The sequence below is a fragment of the Lepidochelys olivacea genome, assembly GCF_965140295.1.
Source record: "Lepidochelys olivacea isolate rLepOli2 genome assembly, chromosome: 6".
In the NCBI taxonomy this organism is placed as follows: Eukaryota; Metazoa; Chordata; order Testudines; family Cheloniidae; genus Lepidochelys; species Lepidochelys olivacea.
Window position 1 is genome coordinate 58,722,588 of NC_140416.1, and position 20,599 is coordinate 58,743,186.

General features: G+C 40.6%; 1 protein-coding gene across 9 annotated transcripts in view; it reads left to right on the forward strand.

The window, feature by feature from the left end:
• The window catches only part of GPHN (gephyrin), a 588,066-nt gene that overhangs the window by 294,482 nt on the left and 272,985 nt on the right, over positions 1–20,599 (forward strand). For all 9 annotated transcript variants that reach the window (XM_084630610.1, XM_084630611.1, XM_084630613.1 and 6 more), the window contains one exon: positions 14,259–14,351. In XM_084630610.1, the coding sequence (XP_084486736.1) occupies positions 14,259–14,351 (93 nt within the window). The remainder of the gene's footprint in view (positions 1–14,258; positions 14,352–20,599) is intronic.

The window sequence follows — 20,599 nt, forward strand, 5'->3', positions numbered from 1 at the left end:
TTATTGCAGGAATGGGTGGGTGAGATTCTGTGGCCTGTGTGGTGCAGGAGGTCAGACTAGATGATCATAATGGTCCCTTCCGACCTTAAAGTCTGAGTCTATGAGGACTCAGTTAATAAAGAACTAAAGGGAGATAATGTAATTAATGCAACTCAGCATAGGTTTATGGAGCCTCTCAATCTAACTTATGGCACCTTTGAGACTATCAAATTTATTTGAGCATAGGCTTTCGTGAGCTACAGCTCACTTCATCAGATGCATGCAGTGGAAAATACAGTGGGGAGATTTATATACACAGAGAACATGAAACAATGGGTGTTACTATACACACTGTAACAAGAGTGATCAGGTAAGGTGAGCTATTACCAGCAGGAGAGCGGGGGTGGGGGATGGGGAACCTTTTGTAGTGATAATCAATGGGCCATTTCCAGGAGTTGACAAGAACGTCTGAGGAACAGTGACGGGATGGGGGGAAATAAACATGGGGAAATAGTTTTACTTTGTGTAATGACACATCCACTCCCAGTCTTTATTCAAGCCTAAGTTAACTGTATCCAGTTTGCCAATTAATTCCAATTCAGCAGTCTCTTGCTGGAGTCTGTTTTTGAAGTTTTTTTGTTGAAGAATTGCCACTTTTAGGTCTGTAGTCGAGTGACCGAAGAGATTGAAGTGTTCTCTGACTGGTTTTTAAATGTTATAATTCTTGACATCTGATTTGTGTCCATTTATTCTTTTATGTAGAGACTGTCCAGTTTGGCCAATGTACATGGCAGAGGGGCATTGCTGGCACATGATGGTGTTTATCACATTGGTAGATGTGCAGGTGAGCGAGCCTCTGATAGAGTGGCTGATGTGATTAGGCCCTATGATGGTGACCCCTGAATAGATATGTGGACACAATTTATAACGCGCTTTGTTGCAAGGATAGGTTCCTGGGTTAGTGTTTTGTTGTGTGGTTGCTGGTGAGTATTTGCTTCAGGTTGGGGGGCTGTCTGTAAGCAAGGACTGGCCTGTCTCCCAAGATCTGTGAGAGTGATGGGTCGTCCTTAAGGATAGGTTGTAGATCCTTGATGATGCGTTGGAGAGATTTTAATTGGGGGCTGAAGGTGATGGTGAGTGGCGTTCTGTTATTTTCTTTGTTGGGCCTGTCCTGTAGTAGGTAACTTCTGGGTACTCTTCTGGCTCTGTCAATCTGTTTCTTCACTTCAGCAGGTGGGTACTGTTGTTGTAAGAATGCTTGATAGAGATCTTGTAGGTTTTTGTCTCTGTCTAAGGCATTGGAGCAAATTCGGTTGTATCATAGAGCTTGGCTGTAGACAATGGATCATGTGGTGTGGTCTGGATGAAAGCTGGAGGCATTTAGGTAGGCATAGCAGTCAGTAGGTTTCCGGTATACGGTGGTGTTTATGTGACCATCGCTTATTAGCACCATAGTGTCCAGGAAGTGGATCTCTTGTGTGGATTGGTCCAGGCTGAGGTTGATGGTGGGATGGAAATTGTTGAAATCATGGTGGAATTCCTCAAGGGCTTCTTTTCCATGGGTCCAGATGATGAAGATGTCATCAATGTAGCGCAAGTAGAGTAGGGGCATTAGGGGACGAGAGCTGAGGAAGCGTTGTTCTAAGTCAGCCATAAAAATATTGACATGCTGTGGGGCCATGTGGGTACCCAAGGCAGTGCCGCTGATTTGAAGGTATACATTGTCCCCAAATGTGAAATAGTTATGGGTTAGGACAAAGTCACGAAGTTCAGCCACCAGGTTTGCCGTGACATTATCAGGGATACTGTTCCTGATGGCTTGTAGTCCATCTTTGTGTGGAATGTTGGTGTAGAGGACTTCTACATTCATAGTGGCCAGGATGGTGTTATCAGGAAGATCACCGATGGATTGTAGTTTCCTCAGGAAGTCAGTGGTGTCTCGAAAATAGCTGGGAGTGCTGGTAGCGTAGGGCCTGAGGAGGGAGTCTACATAGCCAGACAATCCTGCTGTCAGGGTGCCAATGCCTGAGATGATGGGGCGTCCAGGATTTCCAGGTTTATGGATCTTGGGTAGCAGAGAGAATACCCCTGGTAGGGGTTCTAGGGGTTTTCTCTATGTTTTTCCTCCCTCTCCCCCCCACTCTCCTGCTGGTAATAGCTCACCTTTCCTGATCACTCTTGTTACAATGTGTATGGTAACACCCATTGGTTCATGTTCTCTGTGTATATAAATCTCCCCACTGTATTTTCCACTGCATGCATCCGATGAAGTGAGCTGTAGCTCATGAACGCTTATGCTCAAATAAATTTGTTAGTCTCTAAGGTGCCACAAGTACTCCTTTTCTTTTTGCAGATCCAGATTAACACGGCTGCTGCTCTGAAATCAATCTAACTTGATTTTTTTTATTAGATGACAAGTTTGGTTGATAATGGAATGTTGACATAATCTATTTAAACTTTTGTAAGGTGTTTGACTTGTTACCACATAACATTTTGATTAGAAACTAGAATAATATAAAATTAACATGACACACATTAAATGGATTAAAAACTGGCTGATATGTCTCCAAATGTAACTGTTAACAGGGAACCATCAGCAAGTGGGTCCTTTTCCAGTTGTAGCCTTCAGGGATTGGTTCTTGGCTATGAATTATTTAACATTTTTGTCAATGGAAGGAGACATAAAATCATCACTGATTAAGTTTGCAGATGATCCAAAAATTGGGGGAATGGTAAATAATAAAGAGGACAGTCACTGATTCAGAGCAATCGGATATCTTGCTAAACTGGGCACAAGCAAACAATATGCATTTTAATATGGCTAAATTTAAATGTATACATCTAGGAACAAAGAATGTAGGAAGCAGTGAGTCTGGAAGAGAGTTGGGCATCCTGGTGGATAATCAGCTGAACATGATCTCCCAGTGTGATGCTATGTCCAAAATCGCTAATGCAATGCTTGGATGCATAAACAGGGAATTCTCGAGTAGCAGTAAAGAGACTATTTTACCTCTGTATGTGGCACTGGTTTGACTGCTGCTGGATACTGTGTCTATATCTGTTGTCAACAATTCAAGAAAGATGTTGATAAATTGGAGGAGGTTCAGAGAAGAGCCATGAGAATGATTAAAGAATTAGAAAACCTGCCTCATAGTGATAGACTAAAGGAGCTCAATCTATTTAACTTAACAAAGAGAAGGTTAAGGGGTGACTTGATTATAGTCTGTAAGTACCTACACGAGGAACAAATATTTAATAATGGGGTCATTAATCTACCAGATAAAGGTATAACACGATCCAATGGCTGGAAGTTGAAGCTAGATAAATTTAGACTGGAAATAAGGTGTACATTTTTAATGGTGAGAATAATCAACCATTGGAATAATTTACCAAGCGTCTTGGTGGATTCTCCATCCCTGTCAATTTTTAAATAAAGATTGGATTTTTTTTCTAAAATATGTGCTCTAGGAAATATTTTGGGGAAGTTTTGTGGTCTGTGTTATACAGGATGTCAGACTAGATGATCACAGTGGTTCCTTCTGGCCTTAGAATCTCTGAAACTATGTTTCTCCATGGTTGCAGAAGCATTAATATCTCTCATTGGTTCCTTCTTGTATCCAAGATCAGAACAGTAATCAGAAGCGGAGTCAGATCATGGACAATCTCAGTTCCAACCTTCCCCCCCAAATGAACTTTCAGGCTCTCAGCCAATTCTTGAGAAACCTTACTATGATTATTACAAACCAGATCCTCATCTGGGATATTGGTCTGAATGGAAAATCCCACTATGATATAGACTACCTTCATGGCAGACCCAACCTCTTTGCACAGATCCACAACAAATGCAAATCATCAGGCTTATGCAGCCTCCAGCACCATTGGAACTGGATTCTTTAAATCCACGATCAGCGATCTGATGTTATTAACCAGACAAAGTGAAAAATCTCTGGCAATTCACCAATAATCATTTTCAGATGTTGAAGAGCAAGTGGTCATTCAGGAATTCCCAGAGTTAGATCCTGAAATGGATGTGTAAAGGTCACCAGACAGGAATGTGAGGATTTATTCAGCCACTTGTCTTTCGCAGGATACTGTAGCTTTCTGAGAGTTAATGCAGAGAATGGCTGCTACTTTGAAGCTACTTACCTCCACTGAGGAGGTAACAGACCACCCAATTTTTGACATCTTGGGTAATCAGTCTTCAGGCAGAATATCATTACCATTCTTGGGTGACTTCTACAACCTGAAAGATCAATCTGGGCAAATCCTTGTTCCAGTCCAACCTGTATCCAAAAAAGTGGACAAACTGTATCAAGAAGAGTTTTCATATTTTCATACACACCCATCATCTAATTCTGCAGTAGTCAAACACAAGTTACTGGGCCCAATACAGAGGAAACTGGGTTAAATCTGTAGTCTGTATTATACAGGAGGTCAGATTAGATGACCTACTGATCCCTTCTGCCTTAAAATCTGTGAATCTATTAATGTAAATATAGCTGTGAAAGCAGGTTGGGGACTTATAATCAGGAAGAAGAGAAGCAAAGAATGTAGGAAGATATCTTTGCATTGGTGAAATGAGCAATTTGATCATGAGAAAATTCTACCACAGATGAGTTGCAAAGTCCTAAGTAACCAATATAAAACTGAAATCAGTTCAGCTCTGGGCAATGCATAAACAGGAAACCCAGCAAGTCATTTGAGGTTATGAAGAGAGCAAAGTGAATTGTTATCTGATGGCTAAGCACAAAGAGAAAATTATGTAAAAGAGCCAGAAAGCATGACTAATGAACATGTGCCAAGTAAGTATTAAACTGATCTATATCTTGCATATACATCAAGAGCCCTTGGAATAGGGAATGATCTCAAAAAGTAGAATACACTTAGCAGCGATGCTCACAGGAGTTCCATTTGCCATTGATCAAAACTGAGCTTTAGAAAAGTGTCAGCAAAGATTCTTGAATGCCATTGAAAAAAGAGAAAAAAAACCTGTTCTCTAGATGAAGGAGAAATCAAAGAAATCAAGCAGGATGTTCAAAAGGAGTAAGAGGTGAAGTGAAAATAAAATGGAGAGGTAAACCTAAGACACACAACGTAGCTACTGAAGTGGAGGAAGCAGCCCTAAGAAATGGGCTAATAAAATTTTACACCAGTTCTGAGCGTAAGCGTCAAAGGTCAACTGGGTAGATGCTTTATTTCTGTGTATCACAAAAATATAGCAACCATTAGTGATTCAAGCACTTCAGTGAAGTACTAAATAGGTCAGAAGCACAATTGTGATTTGATTTTCTGGAGTAAAAATTAGTCTAGAAGAACCAAAAATAAAGCACATTTTTCTTTGCCTGACCCTTTCACCACAGAAGCAGGGGAGAGCTGAGTATTAAAAATATATTTATTTTTCATAATTGTTACAAAGGACAAAGATTTTTATTGGATTCATTTTTCTACACGTGCTGCAGTTTCTGAATGTAATTGTGATTTTTACAAATATGTTTCCAGAGCAAGATCCTCCACTGGTATGAAATATAATGATTGCATTGACTTCTATGGAACAACATTGATTTACATAATCTGTGGATTTACCCCTCAATTTTAGTTTGTATGGAACATCTGAATTGTAAGCAAAGTCACAAAATATAAAGGAGAGATGTACAAATATTATTCCAAGGAGTCTTGTTTGTTTGAGGTTTATAAAATTGTTTTTGTAGCACCACTAAAGAGTTCTGCCAAATAGCATGTTCCTGACCTGGAGGGACCATAGTCTGAAAACACAGCAAGTACAATTCTATGCAAGGCACGCAAAAAGGAGGCTGTAAGCCCCTTTGTCTCTCCTGCCCTTAGTTGCAGTGCAGATTGAGACTCTTGTTTTCAGGTGATTACAACTTTTTAAAAATATTATTGAGGGGGGCTGTACTTTTAAATTGGAAATACTATTCTGAGTAATTTTTAGAGATTTCTAAAATTGATTTTTCTTGTTTTTCTCCCTCTCTAATGTCTCAGCAGTGGGATTTGGTACTAAAGAAGCCTACATTTACAGGCAGAGAGATATGAAAAGTAGTACCAGTAAAATCAACAGTTTGGGAGGAAGGGTTAAAGTGCTTCTTGTGTGGAGAGGAATGGATGAGAATTTCCAGTTCTCAGTGTTCCAGGGTTAACTGGCTAAACCCTAGTGTTCTGTGAGTGTATAAAGATGAAGTGTTTTTACTGTAATTTGGATGAACACATAATTACAACCTGTTATCATTTCTCTCAGTATTTTGGAAATCAGAAAATAAATACATGTAAGATCAACATAGGTTAAATTTCTTTGTGGTTTTAAAGATCTATGTGGTCCCCAATTAAAGCTTCTGAAGTAGAATAAAGCTCTGGTTTACTGCATGTTATAAAGGAACTGATTTTTCTTTAGGCAATAGGTAAGAATTATAATTGTACCTCAGCATATTTATGGAACAGCTACAATATCTAGTTACTCACTCTTTAGTTTATATAAAGAACAGTTTTAAAAAAAATTATTTATCTTTGGCTGCATTGTATGATGTCACATTAAATTTATTCTTTTCTTTTTTAGCAATGCCTTAAAATGTGGTCAGTGGCTACGTCTACACTTGGAACTGGAGATGTAATTCTCAGCTTGAATAGAGATACACACACTAGATCTCATCGAGCTAACAGGCTAAAAATAGAAGTGTAATCACTGTAGCAATGGGCAGTGGCAAATGGTACCAGTAAAGTACTGGTATGGGCTAGCCACCTTGATTACAAACCTAACTAGACCCTGTGGGTTCATACGTGGGTGGCTACCTTGATTACAAACCTAACTAGACCCTGTGGGTACATACGTGGGTGGCTACCTAGTGCTGCTGCTCACCTCTGTATATGCTGCCATGGGTATACTATTATTTTTAGCACCCTTCCTGTCATTCAAGTAGCATATGTTTACTTAAACTGAGAATCACATCTCCAGCTCCAAGTATAGACATAGCTAATATGTCACTGAACTATGGCAAAACTGAAGCTCATGAAATACGTATTCTATAAAGCTGATTGTAGTTGGCAGGTTTTCTTTTGTCTAAATAAGATTATGAAATGGAGATACTGTGTTAAGAAAACTAATACAAATCCCCCTTCCTCCTATTCTGATACTGACAGATTTTGCTCAGTGATAATGAGTTTTTTTGAAACTGTGCAATACAAAACTTTTCAAAAAAAAAAAAAATTACTCCACTGAAGTCCTGTTGAGTCATCATATGAGGCTTACTGTTATTGAAAGTCCTTGAGACAAATACTGTTGCTAGATGATAAAGAAGCTCTGACAAAATGTTATCTATTTAAAAAAAAAAAATTGTTCCTATCTGTTTTGCTGATGAACACCTTAGATTATTAAAATTGAAGGAATTTTAAAGTGTAATCTGCTTTTTACTACTGATTTTGGGAGGGGGAACATTTCACTCAATTTTGAAGATCAAATTTCGTAACTGCTGAGTTATGTGCTGCTCCATGTGTGATATTTTATGCACATTATTTAATATTCTTATATTGAAATAAATTGCATATAACTATAAATGTCTGCTTTAAAAAAGGTCAGTCTGTCTAACCACCAGTGCAGATGGGGAGGTTTCTTGCCCAAATGAAAATGACCATCCCCAGAGAGGAGGAGGGGACAAAAGAATTTTTGTCAACTACTTACAAGGGACAGCTCGAGGGGCAGAGCTGGGAGTAATGTCAAAGCTGCTGTAATGGTGCCAGAAGGGGACACCAAGCCCAGAATCATGGGCAGTGCCCTCTACTCCCTCAAGCTGTTGAGGGAGCCAGTGAATGCTACCTAGTCAAACTGTGCCCAAATGTCTGCATGTGTAAGGTCAAGGGAAGCAGCCACAAAGTCACAGAGAGCCTCCCAAAGGTTAAAGGCATCAGCTTGATAGCCTTAGTGAAGGAAATCCTCTGCATCAGCATCTCATTCCAGAGTCAGGTCCCCTTCTCAACCTCAGAAGAGGGATATATCTCCACCTCATTTTATGCAACCACTCTAGAACTATCTATTCATGCTTTGGAAAAGAGATCACAAGCAGATGACCATCCAACTCCTGTATATGTATCTTCTCCAGATGAGGCAATCATGCCTGGATTGTGGCTTCCACTCCAGATGACTGTATGACATTCCAGAACCTATTAAGGAGAATTGCTACCACATTAGAGATTCTGGGCAAGATAGTTAAGAAAAATGCTACAAATTTCTCAACATCATCCATACCTCGGTTCCTGGACATCTTGCTTTACCTATCAGTGATGGATTATCAGATCCTGCCAAGCTACTCTGGCAAATGCCTGCTTCTGAACCTGCAACATCGGAGAGAGCAGACCTCCACAGCCAAGTTTCCTTACAGGGATTTGAAGTTTTACAGTCGTTCAACACCTGGTTCACTGATGGTTGCCACAGCCAATGAACACACATGTCAGGGTCAAGAAAGGTCCATTCCTAAAAATAGACGCCCCAAACAGTTGAACTTATTTGGATGGGAGAATTGTTCTACTTCTAGCCTCCAAATGAGAATTGCCAGTTACCAAGTCTTGTTAGCAAAATACAATTTTATTAATTGACTCAGGGTCAAAATTACATAAAAGATTCCTCAGGGCAATAAGGAGAAGGTTAAGAACAGCAGAAACAACTTGCATATCGATGGTGACCTCATTCGCAATGAAGAGTCTCCAGGCTCCATTCCTTAGGGCTCCCTAAAGAAGTTCATTTAACAATTGAGGCTCTCCCATTTTAGGGGTGTGAACATTTTAATTCTAAAATTAAGGCATTTGAGGCATTACATACCCTGAAAGACTCTTCTACAATGTTGAGATTTTTTCAGGCTCTAAACTCCTGCTTCCAAGTAGAAGCATTATAGACAACAACCTCAATAGCAACAGTCTTCCATTCCCTATAAACAGATGGAAATGCCTAGGAAATGTTAGAAATTTCCTAGAAGAAAATCTGTGTCCACCACCATATCAACTCACCCGCCTCCATCTACATCTAGATAGCAGCTTTGTCCGCTTGGTCAAGAGCACTGTTCATCCCGTCATATCCCATTCTTTTGGGAACCATTTATATCATTTCTATGAGTTCTGGAATACCATTACTACTGACAGGTTTTAGAAAAAATAGAGGTGGGCTAGACCATCCACTTTCAGACCCTTCAGGGATCCTTCTCAGGAGAGCGTGCTACATCAAAAGGTGCAATAACTTCTGACTGTCAGAGCAGTAGAAGTTGTTCCTCAATAGCACAGGGCAAGGAAATGTTATTCTCTTATTTTCTCATTCCCAAAAAGATGGGAGTGTGAAGACTTATTTTGAGCCTAAGACAGCTAAATACATTAATGAGAAAGCTCAACTTCAGGATAATGTCCCTAGCTTCTATTATTCCATCCCTAAATCCAAATGATTGGTATGCCACACTCTTATCTTTGGGATGCCTGTTTCCATACCACTATTTTCCAGGCTCACAGGAGATATCTCAGGTTCCAAATGGACAGTTGCCATTACCAGCACAGAGTATTACCATCCAGGGTTTTCATGAAATGCCTCACAGTAGTGGCAGCTTCCTCAGAATTCTCATACTTGCAGAATTGGCTCATTCACAGGAAATTGCACCATTAAGTAGCAGACTTCATTCAGCAGCCTCTGAATCTGTTTAACAGGTAGGCCTGAAAGTAAACAAAGACAAGTCAACACTGACTCTAACTTAAAAAGAAGAATTCACAGGACTGATTCTGGACTCCATGATAGTGATGTCTTCTCTATCTTCAGAAAGATTTCAAGCCATTCTGGATCTACGTACCCCTTTCCCAGACTCCAGAACATCAATTAGAATGTGCCACAGACTGCTAGGCCACATGACCTCATGCACCTCCATGCCTCAGCATGCCAAACCTCATATGTGCTGCGTGGAAGAGTGGTTGAAGGCTGTATATCAGCAGACATCAACTGGAAATGCTAGTTCACGTTCCACCATGAATCTTATCATTAAAGTGGTGGTTGGACCCCACAAAAGTTTGCAATAGATTCCATTCCTGTATGCACACTTCCATCTAAAACTGGAGATGAATGCCATTTGAATGCAAATACCAGGGTTATGGACTCCTCAAGAGGAAAAGCTTCACATAAATGTCCTGGATTTAAAAGCCATTTATTAAACATGCTCAGTTTTCCTCCCAGCCATCAAGGGTCTTACGGTACAAGTCATGACGAATAGCACTATGATCGTGTTTTATATAAATAGGATGGCACAAGATCTACTCCACTATGTCAAGAGGCTGTATGACTTTGGAACTTCTGCATCCACCATGAGGGCAACTGAGGGAAGTTCATCTACCAGGAATACAGAACATACTGGTAGATCACTTTGGCAGACAAATTGTAGATGACCACAAGTGGTCCATAAATGACAGTGATTCTGTAAATTATATCCCACCAATGGAGTCTCCTGACTATAGACCTGTTTGCTACCAGAGAGAACTGAACTGGAAGTGTCTTTGCTTCTGCTTCAGAAAGGGTCAGAGCCATCTGTTTTCAATGCATTCCTGATCGCATGGTCCTTAGGCCTTCTGTTACGCATGTTCTCTGATTCCATTAATACCCAGGATTCTCAGAAAGCTCAAGCAGGAATCCGACAAAATGATTGTGATAGCCCCAGCCTGTCCAAGGCAATTTTGGTACCTGTATCTCTGAAATCTCTCCATTCAATCTCTGATACACTTGTCTCTAAAACAAGACCTGGTACATCAGAATTGTGGCCAAGTCCTGCATCCTGATCCATACGCTCTTCATCTCGTGGCATGAACGCTAGCTAACTGATTTAATCAGAAAGAATATGTTCCTCAGAGGTTAAAAACATTCTCATGCGCAGCAAAAAGGATTCTAACAGACACATTTATTCTCCAAAATAGAAGACGTTTTCAATATGGGGGTGAAGCAGCCTTGTACAACCTCCAAATTACCTTGGTTGTAAAACAGGAGAAATCATAGTTGCCTGCCTCCTGGCCTAGATCAGTAATACGGGTTGTGAGCTGCACAGAAATGTTAACAGCACTTAGTCAAAGAGACGAGATCAGAATCCATGGTCTCCTAGCTGCCAATCTAATGTACCTTCCTACAGGCCAAAGGGTATTGTGTAAGTCTCTCTCTGTGTCCATCTTACCTGAGATGTGGGCAGGCTTGACAGATCTGCCAAATGCAAGGATCATGCATGGGGCTTAACACTTTGCAGGTCTGAAACTAGATTGTTCACTTTCACTCTCTAATTTTCAGGCAAATCCATGACAATTAGAGATGTGAAGAGAAAGATAATTCCATTTTATGGAGGATTTAATTCTTTTGTAATTTGGTTTCCTTCTGATTTGGAATGGTATCAGAGGCAGTCCATATGGCAGACTACCTCAGACCCTGGAAACTGTAGAATCACCAACTTTGAGGCAGTCTGCATGGCTGCTGAGGAACTGGTCAGGTGATCTGGCAGAAAACCAGGTAGGTTTTAAAACCTGCTGGGCAGATGGGATTCCATTGGACCCTTACCTGGGTTCTACAGGAACTCTGGTGAAATCCAAACATCTTGGCAATTTTTTTCAATTTTGACAAATAGGCAAATTTTGATGAGAAAATGTTTTGATGAGCTTTTCCAATCAGCTCTAATAGCAATGTTGTATTTGGGTTTCCAGTATTACAGGGAAAGGTTCAAATAAAACTATTTTAATTTAATTGGGGGAAAAGAAGTTTCATGAAAAATTTACCATAGGATTTGTAAAATTCTTTTAAAATAAAATTATATTAAACCTACATCTGGGGTGTAAGCTAAATTAATGGCATTCTTTCAAAACATTATCGTTCGTTTCATGACCATCAATACTATTTTAGCCTTTTTCAAACTCAAGACCATATTCACATCTAATCTCATGTTTCAGATCATCACCTTATCAGTCTCCAGCAGTCACAAAAAATAGTTCTTCCTTTCCCTATATAACATTATAGAAAAATGACAGTGCATTCACCTTTTTCTGAGGAATCAAGTCCAACTGCTAGGGTAGGGATCTCTGACTAAATGAAATGCTAGTCTGAATGGTTTTGAGATACTATGATGATGGGCACATTAGAAATGCTGAAGATAAATAGATGCATAGTGTCATTTATGAGAGGGGAAAGATATTTTGCCACTTCTTGCATAGAAGTCTGGTATGATTGCTGTAGCAGCGTCTGGATTCATTAGTAAGTACTGGTCCCCCAATCCAACTTAATTTGAGAAGAAATATCTGAATAATATTTGTTAACAAATAAAACCATCTCTGATGGCCTAGAAATTCACTTTAAAAAACTACACTAACAAGTTTTATTAAAGGGACAATGCAAACCTATAAAGACCAGTTTAGATGGGAACATCCCATGAAACATGTCATGTAATACCTAGTTCTAAGAAGACACCATATTAATGGCTTCAGTTTGCTCCCTATTGTAGGTTTTGAAGCACATACAGTATGATCATGCCTGAACCATGTGCATTTCCTGCCTATATAGAGTTTGTGGTACAGTCCATGTGTTGGTTTAAAATGCAGTTTTGATAGAAAATACAAATTCTGTTTTATTTGAATGCAATTTTCATCATGGAGCTATGAGTTTTCTCAGTCCAGTCTTGGAATCATACTCTACTGCAGAGGTGGGCAAACTACTGCCCACGGGTCACATCCTGCCCGCTGGACCCTCCTGCCTGGCCCCTGAGCTCCTGGCCTGGGAGGCTAGTCACCGGCCCCTCCCCTGCTGTCCCTCATCACCCACAGCCTCAGCTCACTGCACCGCTGGCACAGTGCTCTGGGCGACAGGGGTGCAAGCTCTTGCCAGGCAGTGCATCTGTAGAGCCGCAGCCTGACCTGGTGCTCTGTGCTGCGCAGTGGTGTGGTTGGCTCCAGCCGGGCGGCACGACTGCCTGTCCTGGTGCTCTGGGCAGTGCGACTGTAGCGCCACCAGCCACCGGTGCTCCAGGCAGTGCGGTAAGGGGGCAGGGAGCAGGGGGTGTTGGATAGAGGGCAGGGAAGTTCGTGGTGATGGTTAGGGGGCGGTGATGTGGTTAGGGGTTGGAGTAGTCAGAGGGCAGGGAACAAGGGGGTTGAATGGGGGCAGGGGCCCTCTGGGGTGAGTCAGGAAGGAGGGGGAGTTGGATGGGGCAGTCGGGGGCAAGGGTTCCAGGGCGGTCAGGGAGAAGGGGTGGTTGGATGGGGCAGGGGTCCCGGGGGAGCAGTCAGGAATGAGAGGAGGGGTTGGATGGGGCAGTGGGGGGGGGTCCAGGGTGGTCAGGGGACAGGGTGGGGTGGATGGGGCAGGGGTCCTGTGGGGGCCGTCAGGGAGTGAGAAGCAGGGGGTGGGTCAGATAGGCGACGGGGATGGGGACACGCCTGGCTGTTTGGGGAAGCACAGCCTCCCCAACCAGCCTTCCATACAATTTCGGAAACCCGATGTGGCCCTCAGGCCGAAAAGTTTGTCCGCCCCTGCTCTACTGGGTCCTTGAAAGTGTTGATGTGTAGTAGGGAGCAGAGAAAAGGTGAGCAAGAAGCAGTAATCACCTTTCTGCTGCTGTTTTAGACATACAGCATTCGCTTAATTTGTATTCTTGAATCTTTCCACCAAGAAGCTTACAGCAGTGTTGCTCTCATAATCATCAGGCCATTCCAGTTGAAATTAGAGCATGGAAACCACAGTCACCATGAGAAATATATATGTAGTGTATTGACATATGCTGGGGAGATTAGGCCCAGATCCTCAAAGGCATCTAGATTCCTAACTTCTATTGAAACAAATGGAAGTTAAAAACCTGTAAATACCTTTGAGGATATGAGTCTATATTTGTATTCAGACCTATGTTGGAATATATATGTGTGTGTGTAGTTCAGTATTATAATAAAAAGTTATTAAAGTGTTAAAATTACAATTTTTTTATTTTTCGTTTGGGACTCAGGAAGGATTCTCAATTTCCATTGAGAATCAATATCAGTTTTCATTTCCAAAACACATTGGTATTGGTGCCCAAATTACTTTGTCATATATTTATTGGTCATAAAGACAAAAAGAGAGAGAGAGAGAAAAGTGGCCATATAAATTGTCATGTGGAATGTCTTAAAAATTCTCTCCATTGAATATATGAATCCAAGTTTAATTATTGGTACTTGAAGATTTTTAAGCCTTAGGAATTTTTCAGATTTCTATATTAACATTATATGCCAAATCTGATAGTGATGATATTCTCTTTCAGGAGACACTGATAGACTGGTGTGATGAAAAGGAACTTAACTTGATTTTGACAACTGGAGGAACAGGATTTGCACCACGAGATGTCACTCCAGAGGTGAGATATCCTGGATTCACAGCAGTCTGCCCTTCAGCACATAAACTTCCTGGCTGTTAGAAATTTCCTTCATTGCCCTGATTCTGCAGTATCTCTGGACAGATTGGGTGATACACAGCAAAGGAGCAGTAGCAGCAGTAGGGAACAAGTACAGATGAATATTTCTCATAGCTCACGTTGTGAACTCCTGTCTTCAGAGGACCAAAAAAAAAGGCTTTTTGACTGAAACTTGCCATTGGACAGAATAGAGTTCCATCCCGCATACAAAAATAAAAAATACTATAGTATTCAGGAGTAATGTTCCTAAACACTACGTTTAATTATTCTACTATACAGTTACTCTAGTGCTAATAGAGGGTACAATGTGACCTGCACTATGTGCCTGCAAAAGGGAGAAAGGAGATATAAGACACCCCTTTTATTCTCCAATGTTGGGTATACACATTACAGGTCACAGTATGTGTGGTAGGGAGGGAAGAGAAGCCTCTGGAAGGCTGGTACTGCCCTTCCTACACTGGCAGCCAGAACTTTGACACTATGCCTGCTCTGCAGTGTTGAGAAGGCAGAGGTGGAAGGAATCTGCACTAGGTAAAAGGCTGGCACAGTTTCCTTCTGTCCTGGAGCAAGTAGGGAATCAGGAACTATACTGTGACATTCATGGATCACGATGTGATTTCTCTTCTACTCCCAGGAGAGCGCAGCTACATACTGGCTCTTGCTTGGGGCTTATGGTAAAACCACAATCTACTTCACTGTTTTGAACCATACAATATAATTCCCAGACAGATATGGAGATTAAAGTAGAGTTAGGGTTGAGAGTATATTTCAGTAACTTAAAGGGAAAAACATTACAGAGAAGTGGTAATTGACTCAAGACCAAACATTACAAACCCAAGAAATTCGGAGTTAAGGTTACTTTTAAAAGACATCCAAATACATTAAGGTAAGAAAGTCACAATAAAGGCAACAAAAAAACTTTTAACTCTGCATTCTTGTGACACCATGAAATAACTATATGATTATGATTAAGGTATTTTAGTGTTAGAGTTAAATTAACCTGATATTTTAAATCACCGGCCGCGGGAGGGGAGGGAGGAGAAGTTACACTTTTTTCCCTTCCTGGTATCACTAGAGAACAGAGTTAAGGTTGCTTAGGTGCCTTAAATGTGTATTTTTGTAATTTAGCATGTTTGGATTTCTTTTAAGTGCTAACTTAATTCTGAATTTCCTGGGTTTGTAGCACTTGATTTTGTATTGATTATAACCTCTCCATAATGCTTTTTACTCTTAAATAGATGTTAAGTACTCTCAACCTCAACTCCATCTTAACATAGTTGTTTGTCTGGAAATTTCCTTTTTTTTTTTTTTTTTTGTGAAGGTCATTAAAAATGTCAAGAATGAAAACTAAACAATAAACCCAAAGAGAATGTTGTTATGTGATATTTCTGATGATTCAAAGATATGTAGTATCAACTTAAATATTTTCTTTAAACTTTTAAGGCAGATTCACTGGGACATGAGAGCACTGCAAAGCAAAGAGAGCATATTGGCCAGTTACACCTGCTTTGCATTGCCAGAGCACCACAAAGTAGCCAAAATGTACAGGTGAATCTGGCCATCGTTTTGCAATTGACTTATTGGTTTAGAGGACTGTATTACAGATAACAACTCTTTGTGAAAGGATGGGCAGGGGAGAGCCCAATTCCCAAGTTCTGATATTGCTGAACTTTAAGGGCTTGACCTCTGCTCCTGGCTAGTTGCCTTGGCAGTACTGCCTTGGTGCACAGTGGAGTAGAGGCAGCAGAGTCACATGGAGCCTTTCAGGCAATGTTGCCCACAATGAGTTATGGAACCTCAAAGGGCAGTGGCAGTTGTGCCAAGTAATCTACCAATGAAAATTCTTCACACAAGTGTGCAGACTCCCTCATACCACAGAGGCATTAAAACCAAAAGAATTATTACATTTAAATTAGTTACAGAATGGCAATGATGATTGATTGAGTTATCCCTGAGGCAACAGTGGCCCTTTATCTGAGATGTTGAACTGACTTTCTCTGATCCTATATAATCATGACAACTGGATACAAAAAGCATTAACAACTTAGAATGATTGCAACCTAATTTCTTCTAACATAACTTATTCACAAGATTTCAATTGATTATAACTATATGGAAAGTTTTAAGTGTCTCCATTATTCTGTTATTAAAAATCACATGGGAAAAAATCAATAGGGATAAATGCAAAGTACTCCATTTAGGAAGAAACAATCAGTTGCACACATACAAAATGGAAATGACTGCCTAGGAAGGAGTACTGCAGAAAGGGATCTGGGGGTCATAATGGATCACAAGGTAAATAAGAGTCAACAGGGTAACACTGTTGCAAATAAAAGCAAACATTCTGGGATGTATTAGCAGGAGTGTTGTAAGTAAGACACGAAAAGTAATTCTTCTGCTCTACTCCGTACTGATTAGCCCTCAACTTGAGTATTGCGTCCAGTTCTGGGCGCTTCATTTCAGGAAAGATGTGGAGAAACTTGAAATTCAGAGAAGAGCAGCAAAAATGGTTAAAGGTCTAGAAAACATGAACCAGGAGTGAAGATCAAAAAAATTGGGTTTACTTAATCTGGAGACGAGAAGATTGAGAGGGGACATGATAACAGGATTCAAGTACATAAAAGGTTGTTACAAGGAGGAAGGAGAAAATTGTTCTCCTGAACCTCTGAGGATAGGACAAGAAGCAATGGACTTAAATTGCTGCAAGGGCTGTTTAGGTTGGACATTAGTGTTAGGATATAGATATTCAGGCCTGTCTGCAAAGGCCTGTACTTTAAGAATTTAGGTGTATTCTTATCACTTGGCTAGTTATAGAGGTATAAAAGAAAGAATCAAAATCACTGTCTGCCGGTGTAAGGTCCTTCTCTTACTGTGACAGTCTGAGGCCCTGTTCTTAGGCTGAGGCCTTTGGTTAAGCAACAGAGGCAGCCATAAGCTAGGAAGCAAACGGTCACATCCTCACATTCCAAACTAGGCACATTGAAATAAGGTGCTATTGGGCTGTTAGGAATACAATCCTGTCCTGATAGTGCCTATCGCCTCCAGAGGAAGTGCCTAGAAAATGTAAAAGGAAACTTAGTTTGATAGCATCCTGTCTGGCAAGAACTCACTTATCAATAGCTGGTATGTGAAATCCTCACTTCTATATTGTTTTGTCATTATAGTTCCCACTTTGCTATTGTTTGTCTATATAATCTCTGTCTGGTTCTGTGATTGTTTCTGTCTGCTGTAAAATTAATTTTGCTGGGTGTAAACTAATGAAGGTGGTGGGATATAATTGGTTACATAATCATGTTACAATATGTTAGGATTGGTTTAGTTAAATTTCAGGAACATGATTGGTTAAGGTATAGCAAAGCAGAACTCAAGCTTTACTATATAGTCTGCAGTCAATCAGGAAGTAAGGGGGTGGGGGTGGGCGTGGGGGAAATGGGAACAGGGAATGGGGGTAAGGAAATTGGAATCATGTTTTGCTAAAGGGGGAAATGGGAACAGGGAATGGGGGTAAGGAAATTGGAATCATGTTTTGCTAAAGGGGGAAATGGGAACAGGGAATGGGGGTAAGGAAATTGGAATCATGTTTTGCTAAAGGGGGAAATGGGAACAAGGACACAGGTGTAAGGCTCTGTGGTGTCAGAGCTGGGAAGGAGGACACTAAGGAAGGAAACTGGAATCATGCTTGCTGGAAGTTCACCCCAATAAACATCGAATTGTTTGCACCTTTGGACTTCGGGTATTGTTGCTCTCTGTTCATGCGAGAAGGACCAGGGAAGGAAGCGGGTGAAGGAATAAGCCCCCTAACAATTAGGAAAAACTAACTAATGTCAGAATGGTTAAGCACTGGAAGAAGTTGCCATGTGGGGGTTGTGGAATCTCCATCATTGGAGATTTTTAAGAGAAGGTTAGACATACCTCTATGAGGGGTGGTCTAGATCAGGGATTGGCAGCCTTTGGCACGCGACCCACCAGGGTAAGCCCCATGGCAGGCTGGGCCGGTTTGTTTACCTGCCGCGTCCACAGGTTTGGCTGATCGCAGCTCCCACTGGCCGCGGTTCGCCGTTCCAGGCCAATGGGGGCTGCGGGAAGCGGTGGCCAGCACATTTCTCGACCTGCACCACTTCCCGCAGCCCCCATTGGCCTGGAACGGCGAACCGCGGCCAGTGGGAGCTGCGATCAGCCAAACCTGCAGATGCGGCAGGTAAACAAACCGGCCCGGCCCACCAGGGGTCTTACCCTGGCGGGCCGCATGCCAAAAGTTGCCGATCCCTGGTCTAGATAATACTTAGTCCTGCCCATGAGTGCAGGGAACTGGACTAGATGACCTCTTGAGATCCCTTCCTTTCCTACGATTCTATGAAAAAAGAAAAGACTGATTTAAATTTCTCAGAGGGCCCAGTTTTTAATTAATTTTAACTCAAACTAACGTTTACTTACACAGTCTCAGAAAATTCTATACTCAAAGAGTAAGAGCTGTAAATTTGGGAAGGATATATTGTATTTTTCATATATAACAAAAAGGCTGAATCCCTGCTTTAATTGCAAAATGAAACTGCCTTAACTATGAAATTGTGGCCATCACCTCCATAATATTATCATTTCTAAGGGTTCTTTTGAGCAAATGTTGAAGAAAAAACCCTGTCTGTTTGCATTTAAGTGATATCAGCGTGTTTAAAAAAAAAAGAGCACTTTAGCTGCAGAATGAATTATTTTCCTTTGAAGATAACAGGAAGGCAAATACATAATAGAAAAACCAGTAGTTAAGATGTATTTAATTTTATAAATAAATATCAACTAAATTAAAATAACTTTACTCGAATATTGGAGTTATTAAAAATAAAAGTTTGTGATGTAGGAAATTCATAATGAAGGTTCACAAACAACCTTTACTCTGACATTGTATCCCACCTATGGTCCACTTGTTTTTGGAGCAGTATCTTAATCACATCAGGTCATTGCAATTATCAGAGGTAACCTAATCAATATATATTTTGAAGGATGAAGATTGTGCTCATTGCCTTATAAGGAATGGTGGCTATGAGACTGTAATTATAGACTGTATATGAAAAGATCAGAGGTTAGGTATTTCTTACTGCCACTGGGTGGTTAAATTTGAAGCAGTCTGTCTTTGTAGGTGATCCTGAATGGTGGTGGTGAAGGTGGTAGTTCTGTATCTATAGTATGGTAGATGATGATATTTCCAGTATGAACTGGAGCCAAAAGCCAGGAATTGCAATTGCTGAGGTAATCATATCACTCTGGTTGTTGATATCTTTACTCTGTTCATTGGGATACTAGGGTTTGGGTGCATATTAGAAATGTGGTGTGAAATTGTTGTTTGGCTTTATGGTGGCTTGGTGTAATGAGGTTGTTGAGAGTTAAGCTTATTTGTGGAACCTCAGTTTTTACATTTCCAGCTTTGTAATCCTTTTTTTCTAGAACTGCAGGATAACAGTGTTTTTATTTAATTGATATACAGATAGAATCTTAACAGAAAGTTAATGATATTTTGCCTTACACTTTTAAGGAATTATTTTAAAACATTGACACGATAATTTGTTGTAGATCATTATATTTCATTCTGATATAAAAACATATTTTGCTTAAGGCAATCAAATAACTTGAGGTAAAAAGTGCTAGTATAGACATATCCTCTATGTCCTCCCCCATCTCCATGCACATTCTTTGTCATATACCATCTCGCAAAATACACCTAAAATAGCAAACATATGTTCCTGCATCCCTTAAAAAAACACAAAATTCTCCTGCCTCTCTCCAAAATTTCTCACTTGCTGTAGCCAACTATTCCACTCTCTTTGAATGTCCCTCTTGTGATTGATCCAAGGGCTACCCTTGTATACCACAGCTGGTCACATGACTGTCACTTGGCGCTTAGGGAGCTACAGTTCCCCAGATCCCCCAACAAATTACATCCCACCTCATGCCTGCCCTTAAAGGGCCCAAGCCTGCAAACATGGTCACTTTGCCGCAGATGATTACTACCTTAAAGAGCACAGACAATCTTGTTACAAAGACTAATCCTAATCCCTACAGTACCCTGTTATAGCCCATTAGTAATTTGATGCTTTGTAATTTGTCGGTACTGGTAGACAGTTTTCAATCCATATGAATAGATTTTTATCCAAGCTAATTTTCTGGGGTTTTTTTTATTAAATTCAATTAGGAGTTTGAGA